General features: G+C 38.3%; 1 protein-coding gene across 1 annotated transcript in view; it reads right to left on the bottom strand.

Moving 5' to 3' along the window:
- Window positions 1-21,070, bottom strand: part of PIEZO2 (piezo type mechanosensitive ion channel component 2) — a 309,202-nt gene that overhangs the window by 185,426 nt on the left and 102,706 nt on the right. The window contains exon 3 of the mRNA XM_030444928.1: window positions 14,241-14,366. Coding sequence (XP_030300788.1) covers window positions 14,241-14,366 — 126 coding nt within the window. The remainder of the gene's footprint in view (window positions 1-14,240; window positions 14,367-21,070) is intronic.

Genomic DNA, 21,070 nt, shown 5'->3' with positions numbered 1-21,070 from the left:
AAACATGGGGGGAAAGTCCATACTTAGAAGTAAGACTTTTACTAGTATGTCTCGTAATTCCACAAGTTTTATACTGCAGCTGTGTTTAATTAGCACTAGACCACCACACCCTCCAGGTGGATGCAAGAGTTTTAGGATTATTAAAATCCAGCTCAGCATGTAAAATAAGGACTGTATTTCTAAGAATGATGGTAAGTTGCTTGACTCTACAACAGAGCCTCTTCTGGGTGTCATTTGAGGCCTTTGACATTTCTACAGTGAAGGTACATGAGTTCTCTCATGAAACATGACATTATTCATAGATAAACCTGGGGGGTCTAGAGAAATAAGGAATTTCCTGGAACCTGCTGTGTGCTATCTGTGGCATCACCAAGAAATGGCAGGGACACAATCCATGACCAAGTCAAACTGCTGGCTCTAAAGGATGACTTAAAAATTGTCCTTTTGCATTTCAATGTTCTAAACTTGTGTTCCAGAAACGGTGAAAAAGGATTAGCTATATAACATTTCTTGGCCATACAGTCTTCGTAAGTAAGGTAATGTATGAACTAAAATGCATAAAGAGTTGTCAGTTTTTATCACCACGTCCTTTGGACTGGGGTCTGCCTGTCTTATTTTGAAATATATGACTGTATACATAACAGAAAAATACTAGAAGAAGCTTTCATTAAGTAATGTACTCTCTCTCCTACAGAATTATGTTAATACATGGAGGATAATACACCTCAAAAAGCTCAGGAAAAGTCTTATCAGCCACTGGCTGGAGTGCATCATAAATGCTTTTCAGAATTTCATACTACTTCAGTGGGAAAATGCTTAAATTGTCTCACAGTTTTTAAAGAAGCATTTGGCGTCACTGGTGGTATCTGGAAATCAAGTTCATTCTCTTGTCACTGGACTTCAAAAGATAGCATAGTCTACTCTCCTTATTGCTAGACACATAAAAATAGGATTACAGTTCTGTCATAAAATATTTTTCACTTGCTACGCCTTTCACTGATGTAGTTCAAAATCTTTCTGGTTTTGGTCTAGATAATGACTATAACCCTTCTGAAATTCATATTACTGATGTCTTTAAACAAATCCCTAAAAGAAATGTGGTATCATAAAATTCAGCAGTAAACATAGTATATACAGATGTAAATGGTGCAAATGCTTTAGATATATATATCAGGAAAATAACTGTTGGAGTTGTAATGAGAAAAAAAGACTCTCAAAAAGAAGGATGTTTAAGACCTTTGAAATCAAGCCTAACCTTTTCAAATCCTCCTAATGGGTTCTTTTCCTTCAACAGACGTGAGAGGCATTTTTATTTCTTTTGTGAGTGTTAAGGAATTTCTTATTCATTTTACTTTGCATTCAGCATAAGCACGACAGTGAGATGAGTTGCACATCATTTATGCAGAAGGAGTAAGGCAGCCTGTGTGGCTATTGATTTAGACTCATATCTGGCAGAAATTGTTAAGGGACTGTTAAGACAGATCATCCATTTGGAATTAAAGAATGCAAGTTCACATCATATTTGACCCAGGTTTAGGATCATACTCCAACAGACTGACACAGGAAAGCCCACAAAAGCATTTCAAGTCCAACCTTGTGAAGAAAACATTTTTCCCAAATGGCTCCAAGCCATATTTATGTAAGTGATGCCTTTTTCTTTGTTTCACAGGGTGATTTGATTTACATGGACCATCTCAGTAAACCCAGTCCTTTCAACTTGAGGTTAACCTTGAGTCAAGATCTGGCTTTTGTTCTGAGCAGCCCCCCAGCCCCAGTTGCCCAAGGAGAGCCCATGCACTGGGGGTGTTGGCCTGCCAGGGACCCCTCCTCACAGCTGTCACCCCCAGGCATTACACCTCACTTGTGCTTGCAGCTGAGATGCCCAACTACTGGTCCAGCCATAGCAGAGTGGCTGTGGTAAGCAGCTGTCATCATCGCAGCTCAGATCTGCTCTTTGCTTCCCTGCTGAGACCCAGGTTTTGCTGCCGATGTAAAGCATCAAGAGGTGCAGAAAGCTCAGGCCCAAGGGCTCATAACAAAACCCTCTCAATCTTAAATGTGGGCACAGGCACATGCAAAGGATCACAGTGTTACACTAAGGAATCGTGTTTTCTAGAAATCCTCAGTGATTACATAATAAAGAGCAATACAGTAAAATGTAAACAGCCAAACAGAAGAGAAAAATCCTCAGAAATAAAATATTTATTCTCAATGGAAGGAATTTGTATAAGCAGTGTCCTGCACACAAATGTATAGTTTCCTGATCCTGAACAGTAATTCTAAATAAGACTCCCCAGTAAAATATTTATATTACAGTGATATGAATGATCAAAGAGGGAACATTTACCCTGGAGATCTACATGAGCTCAGAGATGCTGGTTGCTAAAGCACTGTGGTGTTGGTCCTTACATACCCCATACTGCTACAGCAAAATGCTGCCAATGAGCCAAGATAACCACTCTAGCAGTAGGACTGGTGTCACTGGGAAGGGAAGGTCTAACCCTGAAGACAAGTTTTCTCACTGTAACAGTTTTTGTGAGAACCCCGTTTCTGACTTTGCTGGCCTTTAAAACTTTTCACAATGGGGATAACAGTCTTTCTGGGAACTTGAGACTTAAAAGCAGCTGGCAATGCATGCTGTCCAAAAACATTTTCATAGGAAGGTTAAGTATACAACTAGGGGGCAAGCTAAGAGGCAACTTAGAAAAATAGAGGCCTGCTCTTAATTCTAAGCTTACTAAGAGCACTAACCAAGAGTATAAACCAAAAAATCAGTTATTGTCTTCTGCTTTTGTTTCCTTCACACATGCATTCTGCTCTCCTGTCTGTCATTTATCAAGTGCCTTATCCTTCACAGCTGGCCTTGATTTCTTGATTTCTTCCTTACATTTACTACTTCAACTCACACCCTTAAGAGTGCAGAGGAAGACAGACAACAACTATTTGATCCCTCCTACACACAGCCCCTAAAACAAGGCAGTGATCACCCTTCTTTTCTACTACCTGGCAGTCAGGTGTACTCATCCTGCCTACAACTGAGATGCAAAAAACCTGCACCTCTTGATGGAGGCCAGTGATAAGTGGTGTTCCTCAAGGGTCAGTACTGGAACTGGTGTTCAGCATCTTTGTCAGTTACATGGACAGTGGAACTGAGTACACCATCAGCAAATTTGCTGATGACACCAAGCTGCATGGTGTGGTAGAGATGCTGGAGGCAAGAGAGGCTATTCAGAGGGACCTAGACAGGCTTGAGTGGTGGGCCCATGTAAGCCCCTTGAAGTTTGACAAGACCAAGGTCCTACACATGGGTGTCAGCAACCCCAAGCTGAAATACCAGCTGTCCAGAGAATGGATTGATTACAACCCTGAAGAGAAGGACTTTGTGGTGTTGGTTGATGAGAACCTCAACATGAGCTAGCAATTTGTGTTTGCAGCCCAGAAAGCCAAGCAAACCCTGAGCTATATCAAAAGAAGCACAGTCAGCAAGAGGAGGGAAGTGATTCTGCCCCTCCCCACCAGTAGTACTGTGTTCAGTTTTGGAGCTCCCAACAAAAGAAGAACACACAGTTCTCAGAGTGAGTCCAAAGGATGGCTCCAGGGATGATCAGGGTGTAAGGGACGCAATCTGAGAGAGCTGGGGTTGTTCAGCCTGGAGAAGACAAGGCCCCAGGTAGAACTTTTAGTGGCCTTCCAGTACGTGAAGGGGCTACAGGAAAGCTGGAGGGGGAGTATTTATAAGGGCATGTAGTGATAGGACAAGGGGTAATGGTATTAAGCTGAAAGAGGGTAGATTTAGATTACATATTAGGAAGAAATTCTTTCCTGTGAGGGTGGTGAGACACTGGCACAGGTTGCCCAGGGAAGTTGTGGATTCCCCCTCCCTGGAAGTGTTCAAGACCAGGTTGGATGGGGTCTTGGGCAACCTGGTCTAGTGGGAGGTGTCCCTGCCCATGGCAGGGGGTTGGATGTGGATGATCGTTAAGGTCCTTTCAATTCAAACCATTCTATGATTCTATGATTACAGAGTTATAACATTATACAGAAGATCTTATATATAACAGCTGAAATGAGTATTTAGAATGCTGCTTAGTTTTCACATGGCAATGTGTGAGCCCAGAAATAAAGACTCCAGAAGTACAATGAACATGAATTTTCTGAACTCCCAGGCAGTGACATCCATCAGGAAGTTAAGCAGAACTTATCATACCTGCCGAAAAAGCAATTACAGAAGCTTGTTTCCATAGCTGTAAATTTTCTGGCTGCATAAAGTTGCACTAAAAGTGCTGTAGAAATGTTTGACACTTAGTGTTTACTTAATTAAGGAATATGAACTTTCACATGCAGAATAACATATTGTTGAAAGTTTGCAACATGTGTTCCACAAGCAATACATTCTTCAGGTGACAGTCAGAACTAGTCATTGGTACAACTACACATCTTTCTAGGACCTTGTATAATGGCCATATTTGTGCCACTACAATCTGATTTCACAGTGGTTTTCACAGATAAGCATTTTTTTAGTCTCAGGTTCTCCTTGACTGCACAGAAAATTTATTCAAAGATATTTTATGACTCAGACAATGCATAGCACCTACACAAATAACAGTACCCTATGAAATCAGAGAATGATAAGAGCTACATTACCATTTTTTTTCTTAGCTTCATGTCTCCTTTCTGTCATTTGCTAGAATTGCAGAGGTACTTGCCATATGAAGTAGTGTGACAGGAACCTCAGCTATGATTCCTCTACCGCAATCCATGTAAGTACTGCTTGTGCTAATCTCTGGAGATTTTTCCCTTTCTCAGTGGAGATTTGGATAAAATGGTTACTCATTCCTTTTAAACTTACTGTTCTGAAAATAGTTGCTGCTAAGAGGGAAGCTCTGAAGAAATCTTAATAATTCTTTATGCTGTGGTAACTCCATAACCCCCAGTACAACAGCCAACTCCTGCTGCAGGCTATACAGTACAAACCTCTGAACAGGAAAGGTCCCTTCTCAGGAGTCTGCAAGCTAAGTCAAGGCAGGGTTTTTCTCAGTCCAGATTGCACTGGGCAGATGGAAGTACCATGAAGAGACAGTCTTACTGCATGGGATAAGGAGGATAAAATCCATATACTGACTTTGAATAAAGAACAGTAGCTTTCACAGTTCCCTTTCATTTTCATAAAGTGATATTAACCTCCATTCTGAAAACATTTCAGCTTCTCATACACTCAGCCTTTAGTATCTTGCTAATAATACAAGCAAAAGGGTTCAGATACCTTGGCAAAGATATATCACAAATCCAAAACACACAAAGTAATGGATGTCTCATAAAAACAAAAAATCTTTCATGTAGCAAGCTTTCTGTACTGATTTAATAATCACAGAAAGTTAGGGTCTGGAAGGCACCTCAAAAGATCACCAAGTCCAACCCCGCTGCCAGAGCAGGATCACCTACAGAAGGTCACATAGGAATGCATCCAGATTCCACAACCTCCCTGGGCAGCCTGTTCCAGTGCTCTGTCACTCTCACAGTGAAAAAGTTTTTCCTTACATTTATGTGGAACCTCCTATGCTCAAACTTGTACCAATTACCCCTTGTCCTATAATTGGACATAACTGAGAAGAACCTGGATCTGGCCTCCTGGCACTCACCCTTTACATATTTGTAAACATTAATGAGGTCACCCCTCATTCTCCTCTTCTCCCAGCTGAAGAGAGCCAGCTCCCTCAGCCTTTCCTCATCAGGGGTATTTTCTTAGTCACTCTGCGCTGGATTCTTTCAAGCAGTTCCCTGTCCTTCTTGAACTGAGGAGGCCAGAACTGGACACAGTATTCCAGATGTAGCTTCAAAGACTGTAGCTTAGGACTTCAAAAATGTGTGGGTATCTAAATTCCATTAGAACTAGACTTATATTACAGGATTTAGTAATGTCAGTCTTACATGGGTTATGGAGAGCAATACAGAATCTGTACAATATATTCTATTAAAATATTCGTTAAAATATAAAATTGGTTAAAATATCTAAAATAATTAAAATATCTTACCACTCTGGATCTGGTCTAGTTAAATGTATAAAACTACAAATTTGTTCTATATTTGCTGCAGCAGTCATTGCAGGCTTAGATAATGCTGAATTCAAAATACACATCCCCTCAGTGAAATGTTATTCTAACTCTTCTGCAGTAGAACATCTGGTTGCTTCACCCTACAAAACCTTTGTTATCTTGGATATTCCACAACAGTTGTTATTGAAACACAACTTCCTTTCTGAACCTTCTCCTCTTGCCCCTTGTAGAGACACCTCACAAGCAGAAGCTGACAACTTCTGCAATAAGAGAAGTGTTTCTGAAACACTGACAGGCATTTTTTTTCACTCAGACTTTAGCCAAGATTATAATCTTTGATACGACACAAAAATATTATTAAAAATGCAGATGTTCTGCATGATTATACCCACTCTTAATGGGATAAATGTATGCTTTTAAACACATATTTTAAATCTGAGATAAGTTTACAGATATCATCCACTTCAGTTTCAACATCAACAGCTTAAGGCGACTGATACAGAGACAAAACACTTCATTCTCTACATATGTCAAAATAAAGAAATGTTTAAAAATGCAGCTATAAGGTACAAAGAAGAGCTCAGGTTTGAGGTAGACCCTTGACTGTGAAAAAGATTTCACTAAACAAAAAAGGAAGAATATGTTACACACGCGATGGAGGTGACTGAACATCTCGCTACTTTGCAGCTATACCAGTTGTCTGGAAGGTGCCTTCAGCATCTCTCCAGTAAGTGAGAAATGGATGTGTTTGTTAGGGAAGAATAAGCTGTTTTGCCTGAGATGCAAGTGCTTGAGTGCTGTTTAATGTGGGTAACTGTTACCCTCAATTTTGGTAAGCAAAACCATTCCAGAGGAATTCCAGAGTAACCCTTTTGGTATTAGAATAGAATGTTTACTTTGCTATGACTCCTGCTCTGAAGCAGAAGCTTCTTGTATAAAGTTACTAGTTTTCTTAGTAATTTGAATAAATTTCATTTCATATGAAGTTACATTTTTGAAATTGACAAAAATTTCAAGGCAATGCGTGGCCAGAAAATATGATAATATTCACTTCATAAAATAATATAACAAATTGTCAATATTTTCAAAAGATTTGTTTTCAAGGCAACATATCATGAAATGATGTGTCCAAAGAACTGACAAGAGCCCATATGTTCAAGCTCCAGGCAGGAACTGGGCCAGTAAGTCATGATATTTGAAAGACCTCTATGAATCTGTCACCCATCTTTGAAATAAAAATATGAAACACCATAAAAATCTCCTAATCTTTCATCCCTTTATAAGTAAAAGCAGAATCTTTCTTTCCAATGGGTTAATAAGCCCAAGTAGAAATGCAATAACCTTACAGATACAGTACTGCTCAAAACCAGCTCTACCTTAAAAACATACACTCCAGAAGGTATAAAAGGCATGGAATCTCAGCAGGTATACAGGAAAAAGTAATTATTCATTGCTGTGAAAGATCAGTTGCAGTCCTGAGTCTGAGCTTTCAATAAATGGTGAAACCTAATTTATTTGTACTGGGTATTGCTGCTTCCTAATATAACCCAGAACCTCAGGGACATGCTGGTAGTAATGCAAACACAGGATGGTCTTTTAGCCAAGAAATCATTTCAAAATTTATCTAAAGCAGAAAGTTATTATGATTCCACAATGGTGGCATGCACTTGTTTAATATTCACCACGGCATACTGGGGACAGAGAAGTACATGCATTTAGTTCCCATGATCTAACAGAGAAGCTATCTAGGCAACTTGGTTCTTTAAGCCTATTTTACCTTTTTCTTTGCATAACTATTTTGTAAATAAAGCACCCTAACCACATGTCATAAACAACTGCAGAGATTCATAAAAAATTTTTAGCAGGTTTTCAAGGAATCTTTCAGCTTCATCAGTTCTATTATTTGCTGTACAAGAAAAATGTCCAGAAATACCTTAAATGCCCTTTTTGGTATTCTAGACAGCATAGAATATAAACTTATTTAGTGAATAGTTGAAATATTCTTAGTTACATTTCTCCTGGACTCAAGTACTGTTCTGAAAGAATAAGCAAACCAAAGAATTATAGCATGTATACTGAAGTATGAAACCCTATATTACTTGTGATCTAATTTTCATTGCCCATCTCACAGATTCTATATTCAAAAGGCATAAACTAATCTAATAATCAGAACTTTGTTCCACCAAAAGTAAAAACTTAACAACAAAACTATATTACTGCATGAATACTACTACTTCTTGGAATCAGATTGTTATAAGGAGATACCATTAGTGAAGCAAGACAGATCTACCTCTTGATGTCTTAAGACCAGCCAAGCTCACCCTTTCTGTATTTCTTCTTTTCCCTTTCTAAAGAATCTAGGAGATCTTCAATTTTAGTTCCATACAATGCAGCTGTGGCTAACCAGAAATCCTTCATTAATCTAAATAAGGAGTTCTACCAACAAAATTTAATAGTGTCAAGCAATACTCGCAGGGTTTTGAGGAAACAGACATTAGGAAGAAATTCTTTAGTGTGAGGGTGGTGAGACCCTGGAACAGGTTTCCCAGGGAAGTCGTGGTTGCCTCATCCTTGGGAGTGTTCAGTGCCAGGTTGGATGGGGCTTTGAGCAACCTGTGGAAGGTGTCCCTGCCCATGCAGGACAGAGGTGGAACTAGATGCTTTTTAAGGTCTCTTCTAATTCAAACCATTCTATGATTCCAGGATGATCAACCCACCAACATCCATCTCCTATATAATTTAGAAAACGCTGTAGTGGCTTCTAGCCATCCTGGAAGAAAGAGTATTTAAACTCTAAAAGAGGAAGGGGATGGAAAAAACCCAACAAACTGAAGAAGCTAAAAATTCCAGGACTTATGCTAAACACTACCCATGGGCTGCTTTTGAATAATACAAGTCAAGCATAAGAGCAGAGTATTTTAAAATGTCCCTGTGAAGGCTCTGGGTCACAAGTCTTATAAGGAGCAGCTGAGGGAATTGGGGCTGTTTATTTTAGGGAAGAGGAGCCTGAAGGGAGATCTTATTGCTCTCTACAACTGCCTGAAAGGAGGTTGTAGTGAAGTGGAGGTTGGGAAGTTAGGTTGGATATTAGGAAAAAGGTCTTTACTTAAATAGTGGTCAGACACTGGGACAGGCTGCCCAAGGAAGTGATGGAGTCACCCTACACAGAGTTGTTCAAAGAACATGTGGACATAGCACTTCAGGACATGGTTTAGTTGGCATGGTGGTGTTTGTTTGACAGCTGGACTTGATGATGTTAAGAAGTCTTTTCCATCCTTTATGATTGCATGACATTATACATATCTGCTTTGCTCTTGCAGATAGCCCAAACTGAACGACTTCTGGATGCAAAAGTCAAAGGTATGGTTGTTATTTCCGAAATAAAATTGTAACTGTATAAGGTTTAAGAAGTGACAGGCTGTATGATGCCTCTAATTTAAATACTTTTCAAATGTTCCTTTTATCAAAATGGAAATATTTTCAGATGTTTTAATACAGCAGTGTGAAAATGAAAACTGAAACCAATCTTTTGATTCATTTCAAAATGTGGAGACTAATTAATGTAACTTGGAGACAAATGTATACTTCCTTCTCACACGATTCTGAAACTGTCAGGAATTATAATGTCAGGAATTATAATATTAACTGCAGAATGGTAAAAAATTCAGAAAAATAGAGAATTAATTTGAAAAACTTCTTAATTTCTATGGTGAAAATTATGGAGCTGTAGATTTAGCTTTAATTTCCCTGGCAGCAAAAAAAAAAAAAAAGGCAGCAATCACTCCACGACCTCATGAAATTCTTATATACTCCATCAAAACAAAAATATGCATTTCAACATAAACTAATTGCAAGGTTTTTCTTCCTTTCTGCTATTATACTTTTTTATTTTCCTCTTTATATTATTTTTTTTCCCAGCCTAGAAAGTAGTGCACCTTTACACTACTTACTCTCATCTCATTTACATAAGGGCAATATATAGTTTAATTTATTTAAACTCAGGGAGATACTGTGATACCAGCAAAATCAAAACAAAGATTAAATATAAAGGAAAAGCAAACATTTTGTATATACAAACCACTTTAACGTGGTATTTCCAGATGGTCCCTATAGGAAGTGCCACAAGCAAATTTGTGATGGGAAAGATAGAATTTAGATCAGCCTTGATGATAAATTAAACCATTTTGGAAAAATATAGGGAAATTCAAGTTTTCATCATACAGTGGGAATATGCACCTGCTTAAGTAGAGGCTTTAAAAAATAGTCTGTTCTTTAGTAAAGTCTTTATAGGTTACAGTCAATCACAGAGAGTGTAAGAATATGCTACTGTTGCAAAATTACCATATACTAATGCATAAAGAGGGAGTTTCAACTTGGAAATACTTGGGTAATTGTTAAACCTCAGTATGTGCTAGTAAATTCTCATCTGAAATATTACCTAACTTTGGACACTGAACTTCAAGAAGTATCTGAGGCAACCAGGTGCCACTAATTGCCAGGGAGTGGGCATGAGCTTGTGTTAAGCCCACCTGTGCCCAATTAGGGTGGGCCCCCACTGCGCATGAGCAGAACCAGGGGGCCAATAAAAGGTGAGTCCTGAGACACAAGCTCAGCTCAGTCCTGAGCACGCTTTGCAGAGAGGTTAGTTGCTCTTGGAGCACTGTATTACCTTCATTGTGCCACCAGTGCTCATCGCCCTCAGGGTGAGGCTCTGAGGAGCCTCGAACCCGGGGCCTCGGTATTGCAGTACTGTCTTAGCCGGCTGCGCCACTCAAGCCTCACCCTGAGGGCGATGAGCGCTAGTGGAGCCCTGCCTGTGTCTTAGGCCTCACCTTTTATTAGCCCCCTGTCACGGTTTAACACTGGCCCGGCAATTAAACCAAATAACAGACGCTCTCTATTAATCTCTCTCTCTCCTTGATAGAGAAAGGAGAGAGAATAAGGGAGAGAGACTTATGGGTTGGAAACTAAACTACACAACTTTAATGAAACAGTAATGATAAATAGGAAAAATTACTAAATATATACAAATATACAGGAAAATGGATACCACATTCCTCCCCCCTCTCCCCCAAGAACTCTCACGTCACCACCGAGGCTTTAGGGCAGCCCTGGGAAAGTCCAGGCTGGACTCCTGGAGTCGGCAGCAGTCGGGAACCGGAGGCAGGAACACACAGATATGGGCTGGCACGGATCAGGAGCACAGGCAGAGGAACGGACAGGATCCTTCCAGGATGCCGGGTGAAGGAAGGGAAGCAGGAAATCAGGAAAAAATCAGGCTCGGCCCTTGTGATGCCTCAAATTTATACTGAGTGTGACGTATATGGGATGGAATACTCTGTTTGGTCAATTCTGGCATCTATCTTGTCTGTTCCTCCCCAAAGGAGGGTTCAGGTGGGACCTCTGTATCCTCCTGGACGGTAAAATATTTTCCTCAGAGCTGAGCAGTGTCCTTGGCTCTGCATACCAGTCTCTAGCAGTAACTATAAACATCAAGTGTTATCAGTCCTAGAAGCACACACACTGCATGAGAAACTTGCTGTTAATTTCAGCAAATGCAACTACTTACAAGGGACTTAGCTAAAAGCAAAAGTACAGAAACAGAAAACCACCTTTATCCTGGCCCAAACCAGGACACCCCCTGGTCCTGCTCATGCGCAGTGTGGGCCCACCCTAATTAGGCAAAGGTGGGCTTGACACAAGCTCATGCCCACTTCCTGGCAATTAGTGGCACCTGGTTGCCTCATTTCACTACAAATATCTGGACCACTTGGAGAAAACAGATGTAGACTAAAATCCTCAAGAAGGATAAGACTCCTTCCTGGGAGACATGACCCATAGGGAAAGTTTGAAAGGAATGAAGCTCTATAAAGATGAGAGGATGAGAGAAAAGAGTACATATGACAGACATCACTGCAGCCTTCAAATACATAATAGGTTATTCAAAAGACTAATGGAAAGTTTTTCTCCATTTCCACACGCGGCTGAAGGAGGAATACAGGAGATTTTGACTAAAGGGGGAGAAAAACTTGCAAATTATAAAAGATTGTAGAATCATTTCAGTGGAGCATGTAGTGCTTGAGAAAAAAAAGCTGGAAATAATGTTTTATTCATATTTGACCTGAATCTGGATCTGTATTTCTTATTGAGTTATAAAAAAAAAAAAAAAAAAAAAAAAAAAAAAAAAAAAAAAAAGAAGTTGAATAAGCAGCTAACTCTAAACTGTAGAGACTGTAACACTGTGCTGCTATGTTGCTTTGTTGTTCCTCCAGCTCTGGCTTAGCACACTGCTGTAGTCAGGTCTGCAAAGCATTATTCAAATAGCTAGGGAACAGAGAATACAGTGGGGCTGTGTCACTAACTAATTAATTACAAGCAGAACAACCAAAATATTTTCTGGAGAATTAATTCTGTCTTCTCACCTAAGGAGTACCATGTATGCTCTGGTGCTATTTAATGACAATAATTGATCTTACTCCCTGGTCTGCAAAGGCCTTGGCCTTTTCTGTCACTTTCATTCACAACAGCTTTTATACCTTCTCATGTTGCTGAACACTTAAAACAACCTTGGAACAACTTTGGTCTGCCAACTTTTTATCTCCTGAACAGCTAACGCACAGTTTGGGGGTTCCTGTGGGATGAAAACTGTTCCCAACAAGCAATTTCAACCCAACCTCTGTCTCCAGGAGTCAAAGAATGCTTAATGGTGAGGATGGGATTCAACTGGCCTTGGTACCAGAGAGCAATCTGAGGCTTCACCACTACAGCTGTGCCCATAGTCCTGTAAGGCCCCAAGTAAGGAAATAATTATTAATGATTATTAATAATAATTATTATAGAATGGAAGCTGTTACACTCAGTAGCTGTTAATAAACAGCTCTTTTTAAGGAGGAAACTTCAGAATGAAGCAATTCTTTTAATCAGTTCCTCACTCTAGAGCCCAGTTCCCACCAGAGGTGGAAGAAAAAGTCAGTGGTTATATCTCTTTCTTGGACAACTAGAAGCCCACACAAATAAACACCGTCTAGCTGATGCAATTACCCTAATTTAAGTAAAAATTATGTATTTTTAGTTCTAAGAATGTTGAACAGATATCAGAAAGCAAGTAATCCAAGTTCACACATTCAAAAATATATATTTTTGAGAAATAGAAAGTAGTTTTAGACTCCAAATGTCTGATTTGAACTGACAAAGCCCAAGACATTCCAGTTAAAACTTATATTTCATAAACACAATTATGTCTTTTACTTTAAGAAATAGTTAGAGTTAAAGGTGAAATGGTAATGCTAGCTCCAAGTTTCCTTAGGATTTTGTTACTTTAAGTCAAAGCCTTTACTTCACATAAGGTTTCTTGTGTTGAATTGTAGTACAACTGTTTACTCAAGTGGCAGGAGCATGCTCTGTGATAAATTAAATGGACATTTATCAAAGGTAGGTTGACAGGTTTAAATGTTAAATGTAAGCATTGTAAGACAAGTACAAATAGTTTCTACCTGGAGGTTACATACACAAATTACTGGATAGATATTTTAATAAACTTCTGTACCACAAATAACGTTTGCTTCTGAATTACAGAATATTTTCTGAGAGAGGATGATACAAAATGTCATACAATATATCTTAAGGTTGTGTTTAAATATAAATAAAAATAAAAATTGAAAATCCTTCTTCCCATACAACACAGGCAAGAAAAAGACAAATACTGTTTAGAAACATAAATCTTGGGGCCTAGATTTAAAATTAAGTTAGATTAAAAACTTAAGAGACAGAGTCTGTTCCCTAAGATAGAGGCATAATACATGGGTAGAGGGCTTTTCATTACTATATCTCATTTTATTCTTAATATATTGAATTATGTTCTAACAATGTGATCATGTAGCCACTTCAGGTTCTGAGGCAATTTTGAGAAAGCCTAAATGAAGTTAGAAAATAGACAGTGCTAAACCCAAAAGGAATGTATACGTCTGGTGGGAGCAAAATAGTTAATACTACTCTCATATCTGAAACCCATGTAGTCTTCTTGCCCTCCTACCCAGTAATTCTTAAAGCAGGCAGCTGGGAAACAGAAGCAAGCTGCAAACCCACAGGAGCACAATGTTAAGTGGCTTCACATCAACCCTTCACTTTCAAACCACTGAAGCATTTAGATGCTTAAAATTATAATAAAAACTAAAAGGTTTTACTCACAGTTAAAACCAGGTTGAATAGTTTTTCCAGCTTCAAGACTGTTTATTGTAATCTGAAAGATGATGTGCAGCAGCAGAAATGATAGACTCGTGAAACACAGAGATTTTAATAATCGTCCTGTATGCCCTAAAAGATAAAATAGACAAACATATAGCTGATGAATATCTAAACGTTATTTAAAGGTTTTCAGTACAAAAACAGTGAAAGTATCTTGACCAAGAATATATATACAAGTCATCTTCACATCACTCATGATTGTTCCTTAAGCAAAATAACTCATGATTGCTCCTTAAGTCAACATTATAACACAAAATATACTTAAGTTACAGTGTCATTGAGTACTCCTTAATTACCAACCAGCCCCAATGACTGCTCTAGTTTCCTTTTCCTTCTTGGAATTAAAAAAAAAAAAAAAAAAAGTCACTCAAGTCTCCAGATGGCAATTTCACATCAGTAACAAAATGCTTATTGTCATGTTACCTGGTAAAAAGAGAAAATATAAATGATAATTCCAATCTTCAGAAAATGAAACTTTTAATCTAATCAATCTCTCCAAAACAAATTACATGGGAGGGGGAATAATCACACAAAACCCTCATTTTGGCTCAGTTCAGACATACTTTCAAATGAATATTTACTTTGTGCAGACTGCCCTCTTTTTTTTCCTTTAGAAGTTTTTTAAAATAATTTTCAGTACACAGAAGAATTCTGTGCCAGATACAGTTGGTCATAGTTCCTCAAACATTTATTGGTTATCTATAGCCAAAAGCCAATAGAAAAAGGTTGACGAAGACTTAGAAAATGCCTTATAAATCCTCTAGGAAACACTCAGCTTAATCACAGGCAGCCAAACTTGCAAGGTATGAATAAATAAAGTAAACCATTAGTATTTCAGAAAATATGCATCTTTAAGACTAAGTTGTATTACTGATAAAAAACAACATTAAACATTACCTTACCTGACCCGTGTGCAGTAGAAGTCCTATTTCAAAAGCATTTTATACCTAGATTTTACATCATCTGCTTCATGCATTTGAGGATTTTTTTTTTAATTTATACATTAAAAACAGCACTGCTAGAATTCTTACCCAAGGTTACAAATAAAGCCAAGAGTACAGAGGGCAGAACTAGCAGGATATACCTGGGAAAAGTCCCTTCAAACTGCAGTCTCTTTAATTCACAAGTATTCTGCATGTGTCTGTTACAAGTAGCTACTAGGAAGAAGATGACAATTCTTATTCTGTATCTAACCAGTAAATCAACTTTTTGCTTAATATGTTTTATAGTTAAGCATGTTGTTGATGCTTCAAATAGTTTATAAAGAAAATCAGATAAACATGATTCAAGAATTCTAGAAAAACATTTTAGACTATCTCACTCTATCAGCCTTATAAGTTTTGTTGCATGTTCTCTATATTTTCTGCAGATTTTTAATACCAGATGCCTGTAATGAACTTGCCTGTATTTTTAAAAATAAAGAGATGCAAACAAAAAAAAAAATGGCAAGAGTGAGTTTACATATGAATTTCTGAGACCTTAAAGGGAAGCTACATTCACTAGATACATCTTTTGTATGACTTATTCACTAATCTTTACTGGTAAGACACCAGAGTCCTCATAGACAGTGGACAACCTGGGCCAACAAGCATTACCAGAAAAAGACTAAATTTTAAATTCTTTAGACAAGAGTTATTTTTGCCACACAGAAGCTGGCTGGGTGTACTGGGTTAGCACAACAAGCACTGTAAAAGCATAAATAACAAAATAATTCATGTCAAATCCATTATGAGAATTCACATATGATGAGCTGCATTTTATGAAATATTTTTACAATATGATTTCATATGTAATGCAATCCAAAGACTGCTAGTTTCAATATTTGCTGGTTTGTTTCTGCATCACCGTGTCCCACGCTTACGGTATTATGAGAGCTGCTCTTCAGAATATACTAATAAAATGATGCATTTAAAAGGTGAAGAAAGTTTGACAACACAAACCACTGGATTAACAGATGTGTTAAAATGTACAGATATTAAAGATGGTCTGGTGATTTCTGAAGTTCTGGGTCATAAACTCTCCTTAGTGCTTAGGAGTTAGAAATTCAATAGATACCAGGTGCTGGACTTTTCACTTTGGAAATTTATTGATAACATTGTTTCAGCGGCCTCCAAAGGAAAAAAAAAACCAAAAAAAAAAACCAATTAGCCAACAAACATCCTTCAATATTTCAAATCTCACATTTCTCCAAAACGTAACTCAATTTCAGACTTTATAGGCTGAAAAAAACATATTTGAATTGTAGATTAGAAAAGGCATTTCTCTATAGAAGCCTTATTTTTTGCAATTGTCTTCCTTTTAGGAACTGTAGAAAATGTTGAAAATACAGCTCTTGAAATACTGAAATGTTGAAAAAAAATCTCTTTCTGCACTGAGTTAGGGGAAATTTTAAGGGACTATTAAGACCCATGATAATAAATAGTGTCTCCATACACCGGTGGAAATAAAAAGCTGGAAGACAGCTTGACATATTCAGTGCAGGCTACAGCATCCTTCAAGGGCTGCTCCCTTCATGGCCATTGCTGGGACAGCAACACCATCAGATCCTGCAGAACAGAAGCCCTTTGCCTGCACTGCACTCATCTGTGCCAGCACAAACTAGACACAAGAAGTATTTGGAGAAAAGTAAGAAAATACTATGCCCCTGATTTCAAAAGTTTTGGAGCGACATCAACAAGTTGAGAGAAATGGGAGTACTAAAAATTAGTGAGTTACTGGATACACAATTCATGCCAAAGCAGTGACAGATTTGGATAAGGGATGAGTTTCAGTTTATAGTGGGGTTTGCATAAACCCATTTAACTGTATTTTACGGACACTTTTCTTTCTACTGGAAACTTAATTCTAAATTAAACAAAGAAAATATTAACTGCATAGGTACAGATCTGAGCTGGTGAGAAAAGAGCTGACACTCAACTCTTGAAATAAAACAAAGCTGCTTACAATGATTTCTGTCAGCCTTTAATTTTAATTTATTCTAATTCCCTCACAGTTTATTCTCTCACAATTTATTCTAATTTCCCTCACAGAAATCCTTTTGCTAACACATACCTTAAGTTTCAGTTGCCCTAACATGAAAGACATTTTCATGGGGACATAAGCTGAAGCTGACTGTCCCACAGAGAAATTGTTCAGAATGCATATTGTTCAGAAAGCTGGATGGACAGAACAGACACAAGAGAGAACATCACTCCAGCTCACACCAGAAATCACAACACTTATTCCTTCCAGTTTTGTCTAAGATGTATAAACTTACATATGTCCATCAAGACCAAAATAAGAAGAATCTTCTGACAAACACTTGGGTTTGTTGCTTGAGTGCTGGGTTCTGATGTTACTCACACAAGCATGGTGCCACCTGCCCCAGCAAACCACCCACCAGGTGGATGGAAAGGGAGAACAGCTTTGCCTCAGAATTGCTCTAGAAGACTAAGAAAAATGGTTTTGCTTTCAGGTACAATGTATCATTCCTAATAGCACCCAGTGGGACCTAAACCCATGATGTAGCTTAAGAAACACATCTCAGTGTATCTTAGAAATAAACAGGGAGGTTGCTTGAGCCTCCTTGGCCCTCCAGAAGGCTCCTGGGAAAGGGCTTTCCCCCCCTCCAATCAAGCCTACAAGAAGCCAGTGAGGATGCAAAGGCTTCATTACTGTCTCTCTCCATCCCAGCTGCAATGCTAAACTGGACTCAAGAGAGCCAAATATTTTTCACACGTGGCAGAGGAATCCATTTCTTATTTTTCAAAGGTAATCCAGCCAAGATGGATTAGTGATGGTACGTCCCCCCTAGCCACAGGCATGTAACCTCAGTACAACTATTTGAACGTGTCCAACTAGGCCTCTTGCCTTCAACAAGCACATGTGCCTCTTGCCTGCCTGCATCACAGTTGTATGCAAAAGATGGAGCCTGCTGCTCACAACATTTCCAGCTCAGAAAAACAGTGCATTCATGTTTACATAGACAGTCCTGTGATCTTTTCTGCTACCTCATTCCCTAAAACAGCAGAGTATGACAGAATTAAACTTTTGTATGTCTGGAACTTCATAAGAGCTTCTTCCAAAAGGGTGTGCTAATAGGGCACTGAATAACTGGATGGACAATTGTGACTGAGGCCTGCTTTAAAGTCCCATATATTAGCTTTTACAATATAATCCGACCAAGAGTCCTAGTGAAGAGCTATTGTGAAGAATTTATTGTATTATATCATATCCTACTGCATCATATTTCCAGTTGTTTGCTAGATGCATTTTAATTCCACACCATTTTTTTCTTTCTGACCTAACGGACAGGACACAACAAAAATTTGGTTGATTCTCTAACAAAAAGAGTAAGATTGCTAACAATTTATCCTGATCTTTTAATAATTAGTACTAAACATCTATAAGTAGAAGGTGGTAAGTTCAAAAAATCAGCATCCATGTCAGTGTTCATTCTGCATGCCATAACAATACGAGGAAAGGAAAAGTAGAGAAGGAAAATAACAGATTCTAAAAATTAATTTAAGACCATTTACTATTCCACCAATAGTGTAATTCCTTCACCATGATCATACATGTGCTGCATGGTTTCATTTTATGAGTGTTTGGAGGTCTTACATGAAGCTTTTATTACTTTGCAGTGGGATTATTATTTCTTTAAATTAACCTTATTGAATTTTCTGAAATCAGCTGCTTTTTTGATAATCCTTACATCTCTTAAGGATTTTGATAATCCTAACATTGTATCCTAAACTGATGCAACACTTCAGTTCTACTTCAACAGTTTTGCTAGAGAATTTTTTTACACAGTGCTTCTTACTCAGATCACAGAAGATGAAATACCACAGCACAGATGAAATACACACAGACTTTTCATATAACCTTTGATAGCAAACTGTGAGCAATAAATATCAGTGTGCCTTTATCCTGAACTAGTGACACTTCAGTTAATAAAGATATTCTATTACAGCCTTGTGGGATTTCTTTTTTTAATAAACCATGTCATCAGTAAGTGACAAACATAAAGTAAAGAGCTCTAGGAATGAGACTTCGTGGCAGTAAACTTTGAGCTATCAAATCTTAACTTCTTGATTTTTCATCAGGAAACCTAGCATCACCTCAGAGTCTAGCTGGAACCAGGGTCTCAAGACTTTAATCTCCTGCTCCATTGTTCCAAATGTCTGTCAAAAATATCTACAGTACAGATCAGGGCAGCTTGGGGCAGGAATTTAAGCAGACATTTAATTCAAAACATCTGCCCTTTGGAAAAATTTGGAAGTTTGGGGGTCATATGATCTTCAAGAAAAAAAAAAGAACATATCAAAACATCATAATTTCCCAAATAAAAGAAATCCCACCTTTGTTCAGCTCTGTTTGAAGTGCATGGTTTGGGTAGGAAGGGACCTTAAAGATCATCTAGCTCCAAGACCCCTGCCATGGGCAGGGATACCTCCCACAGGACCAGGCTGATCAAAGCCCCCTCCAGCCTGGCCTTGAACACTTCCAGAGCACGGGCATCCACAACTTCCCTTAGCAACCTGTGCGAATGTCTCACCATCCTCACACTAAGGAATTTCTTTCTAATAACCAACTTAAATCTACTCTCTTCAACTTTAAAGCCATCATCCCTTGTTCTACAGCTACATGATATAAAAAGTCCTTCTCTAGCTTTCCCTTAGGCCCCTTCAGGTACTGGAAAGCCTTCTCCTCTCCAGGATGAACATCAGTGTTTTCAGTTCTGCTCTTCCCTGTGCACTTTTGGAGGTGCAGAGAATCAGCACTCTCCAGTTTCAGATTCTGTAAGAATGATGCTATATGTTTAATAATAGATATAACTGGTAATCTTTCCTTGGAGTAAAATATCTGCAGTATTTCTACACACAGAGTAGAGCAAAGCATAGAGGTTCAGCCTCCTGTATGCTAAAATGCAGTGGGGGACAAATGGACAAAGTTATGAACAAGGGATAGAGGAAAGCAGCCATCTGGAAGGACTGTATTATTATGTCTTCTTCATTGTATACAATGCAACAACAAGCCATTGATCCACCAAGTGAAAAAACTGAATATTGGCTCTTAGTCACTAATACACTTACATATACTCCTTACGTAGACTCCTAAGCATTAGCTTTTTTATCATCCTGAAGCTGCCAGGAATTCTTTTAATGGTTAAGAAAGTGCTATCATTTTCTACCCAAAATAAAACCAAAATATACTTCTTCCTTTCTTGAAAGCTTCACCTATCCTTCTACTGCACAGTCAGCACAGTTATCAGTACGTCTATATTTAGCTTACTAGAAAATGCTGTTGGTTTGGTTTTTTTTTATTTCCCAGAGTCCTTTACATTTCAGCACCATCTTCTACCTTGAGAAGACTCAAGGTCTTCAACAGTGGGCAAGCATCATCACTGCAAAAATACAAACCAACTTGTTTCATATGCTGGATTTTCAACACCAAGATGAAAATAGCAATTAACTAGTGCAGTGATCTATTCTATACCTTCCCAGGCCCAAGCTTTACAATGCATATCCACAAACAGCAGCTCAAGATTTCATGCTATTATTTCTATCCATGGTTAAAGCTATGTGCCTAAGCAGCCACAGCTAAATCCAGAACAGAGAAGTACAAGATTCCAGCAAAAGTTTCCCAATGTTTAAACATTTTTGTCCATGCTTTCCTGAACATGACAATTATTCCCGTATGTAGCCCAATGTTGCAATCAGCTACACGCAACAATATTTTTCTAATAAATTTACAAAAAAGGCACGATTCCTTAATTTCAAGCTACTTTTTTT

This window comes from Calypte anna, chromosome 2, assembly GCF_003957555.1.
Source record: "Calypte anna isolate BGI_N300 chromosome 2, bCalAnn1_v1.p, whole genome shotgun sequence".
NCBI classification, from domain to species: domain Eukaryota; kingdom Metazoa; phylum Chordata; class Aves; order Apodiformes; family Trochilidae; genus Calypte; species Calypte anna.
This window is presented reverse-complemented; position numbering and strand designations above follow the sequence as displayed.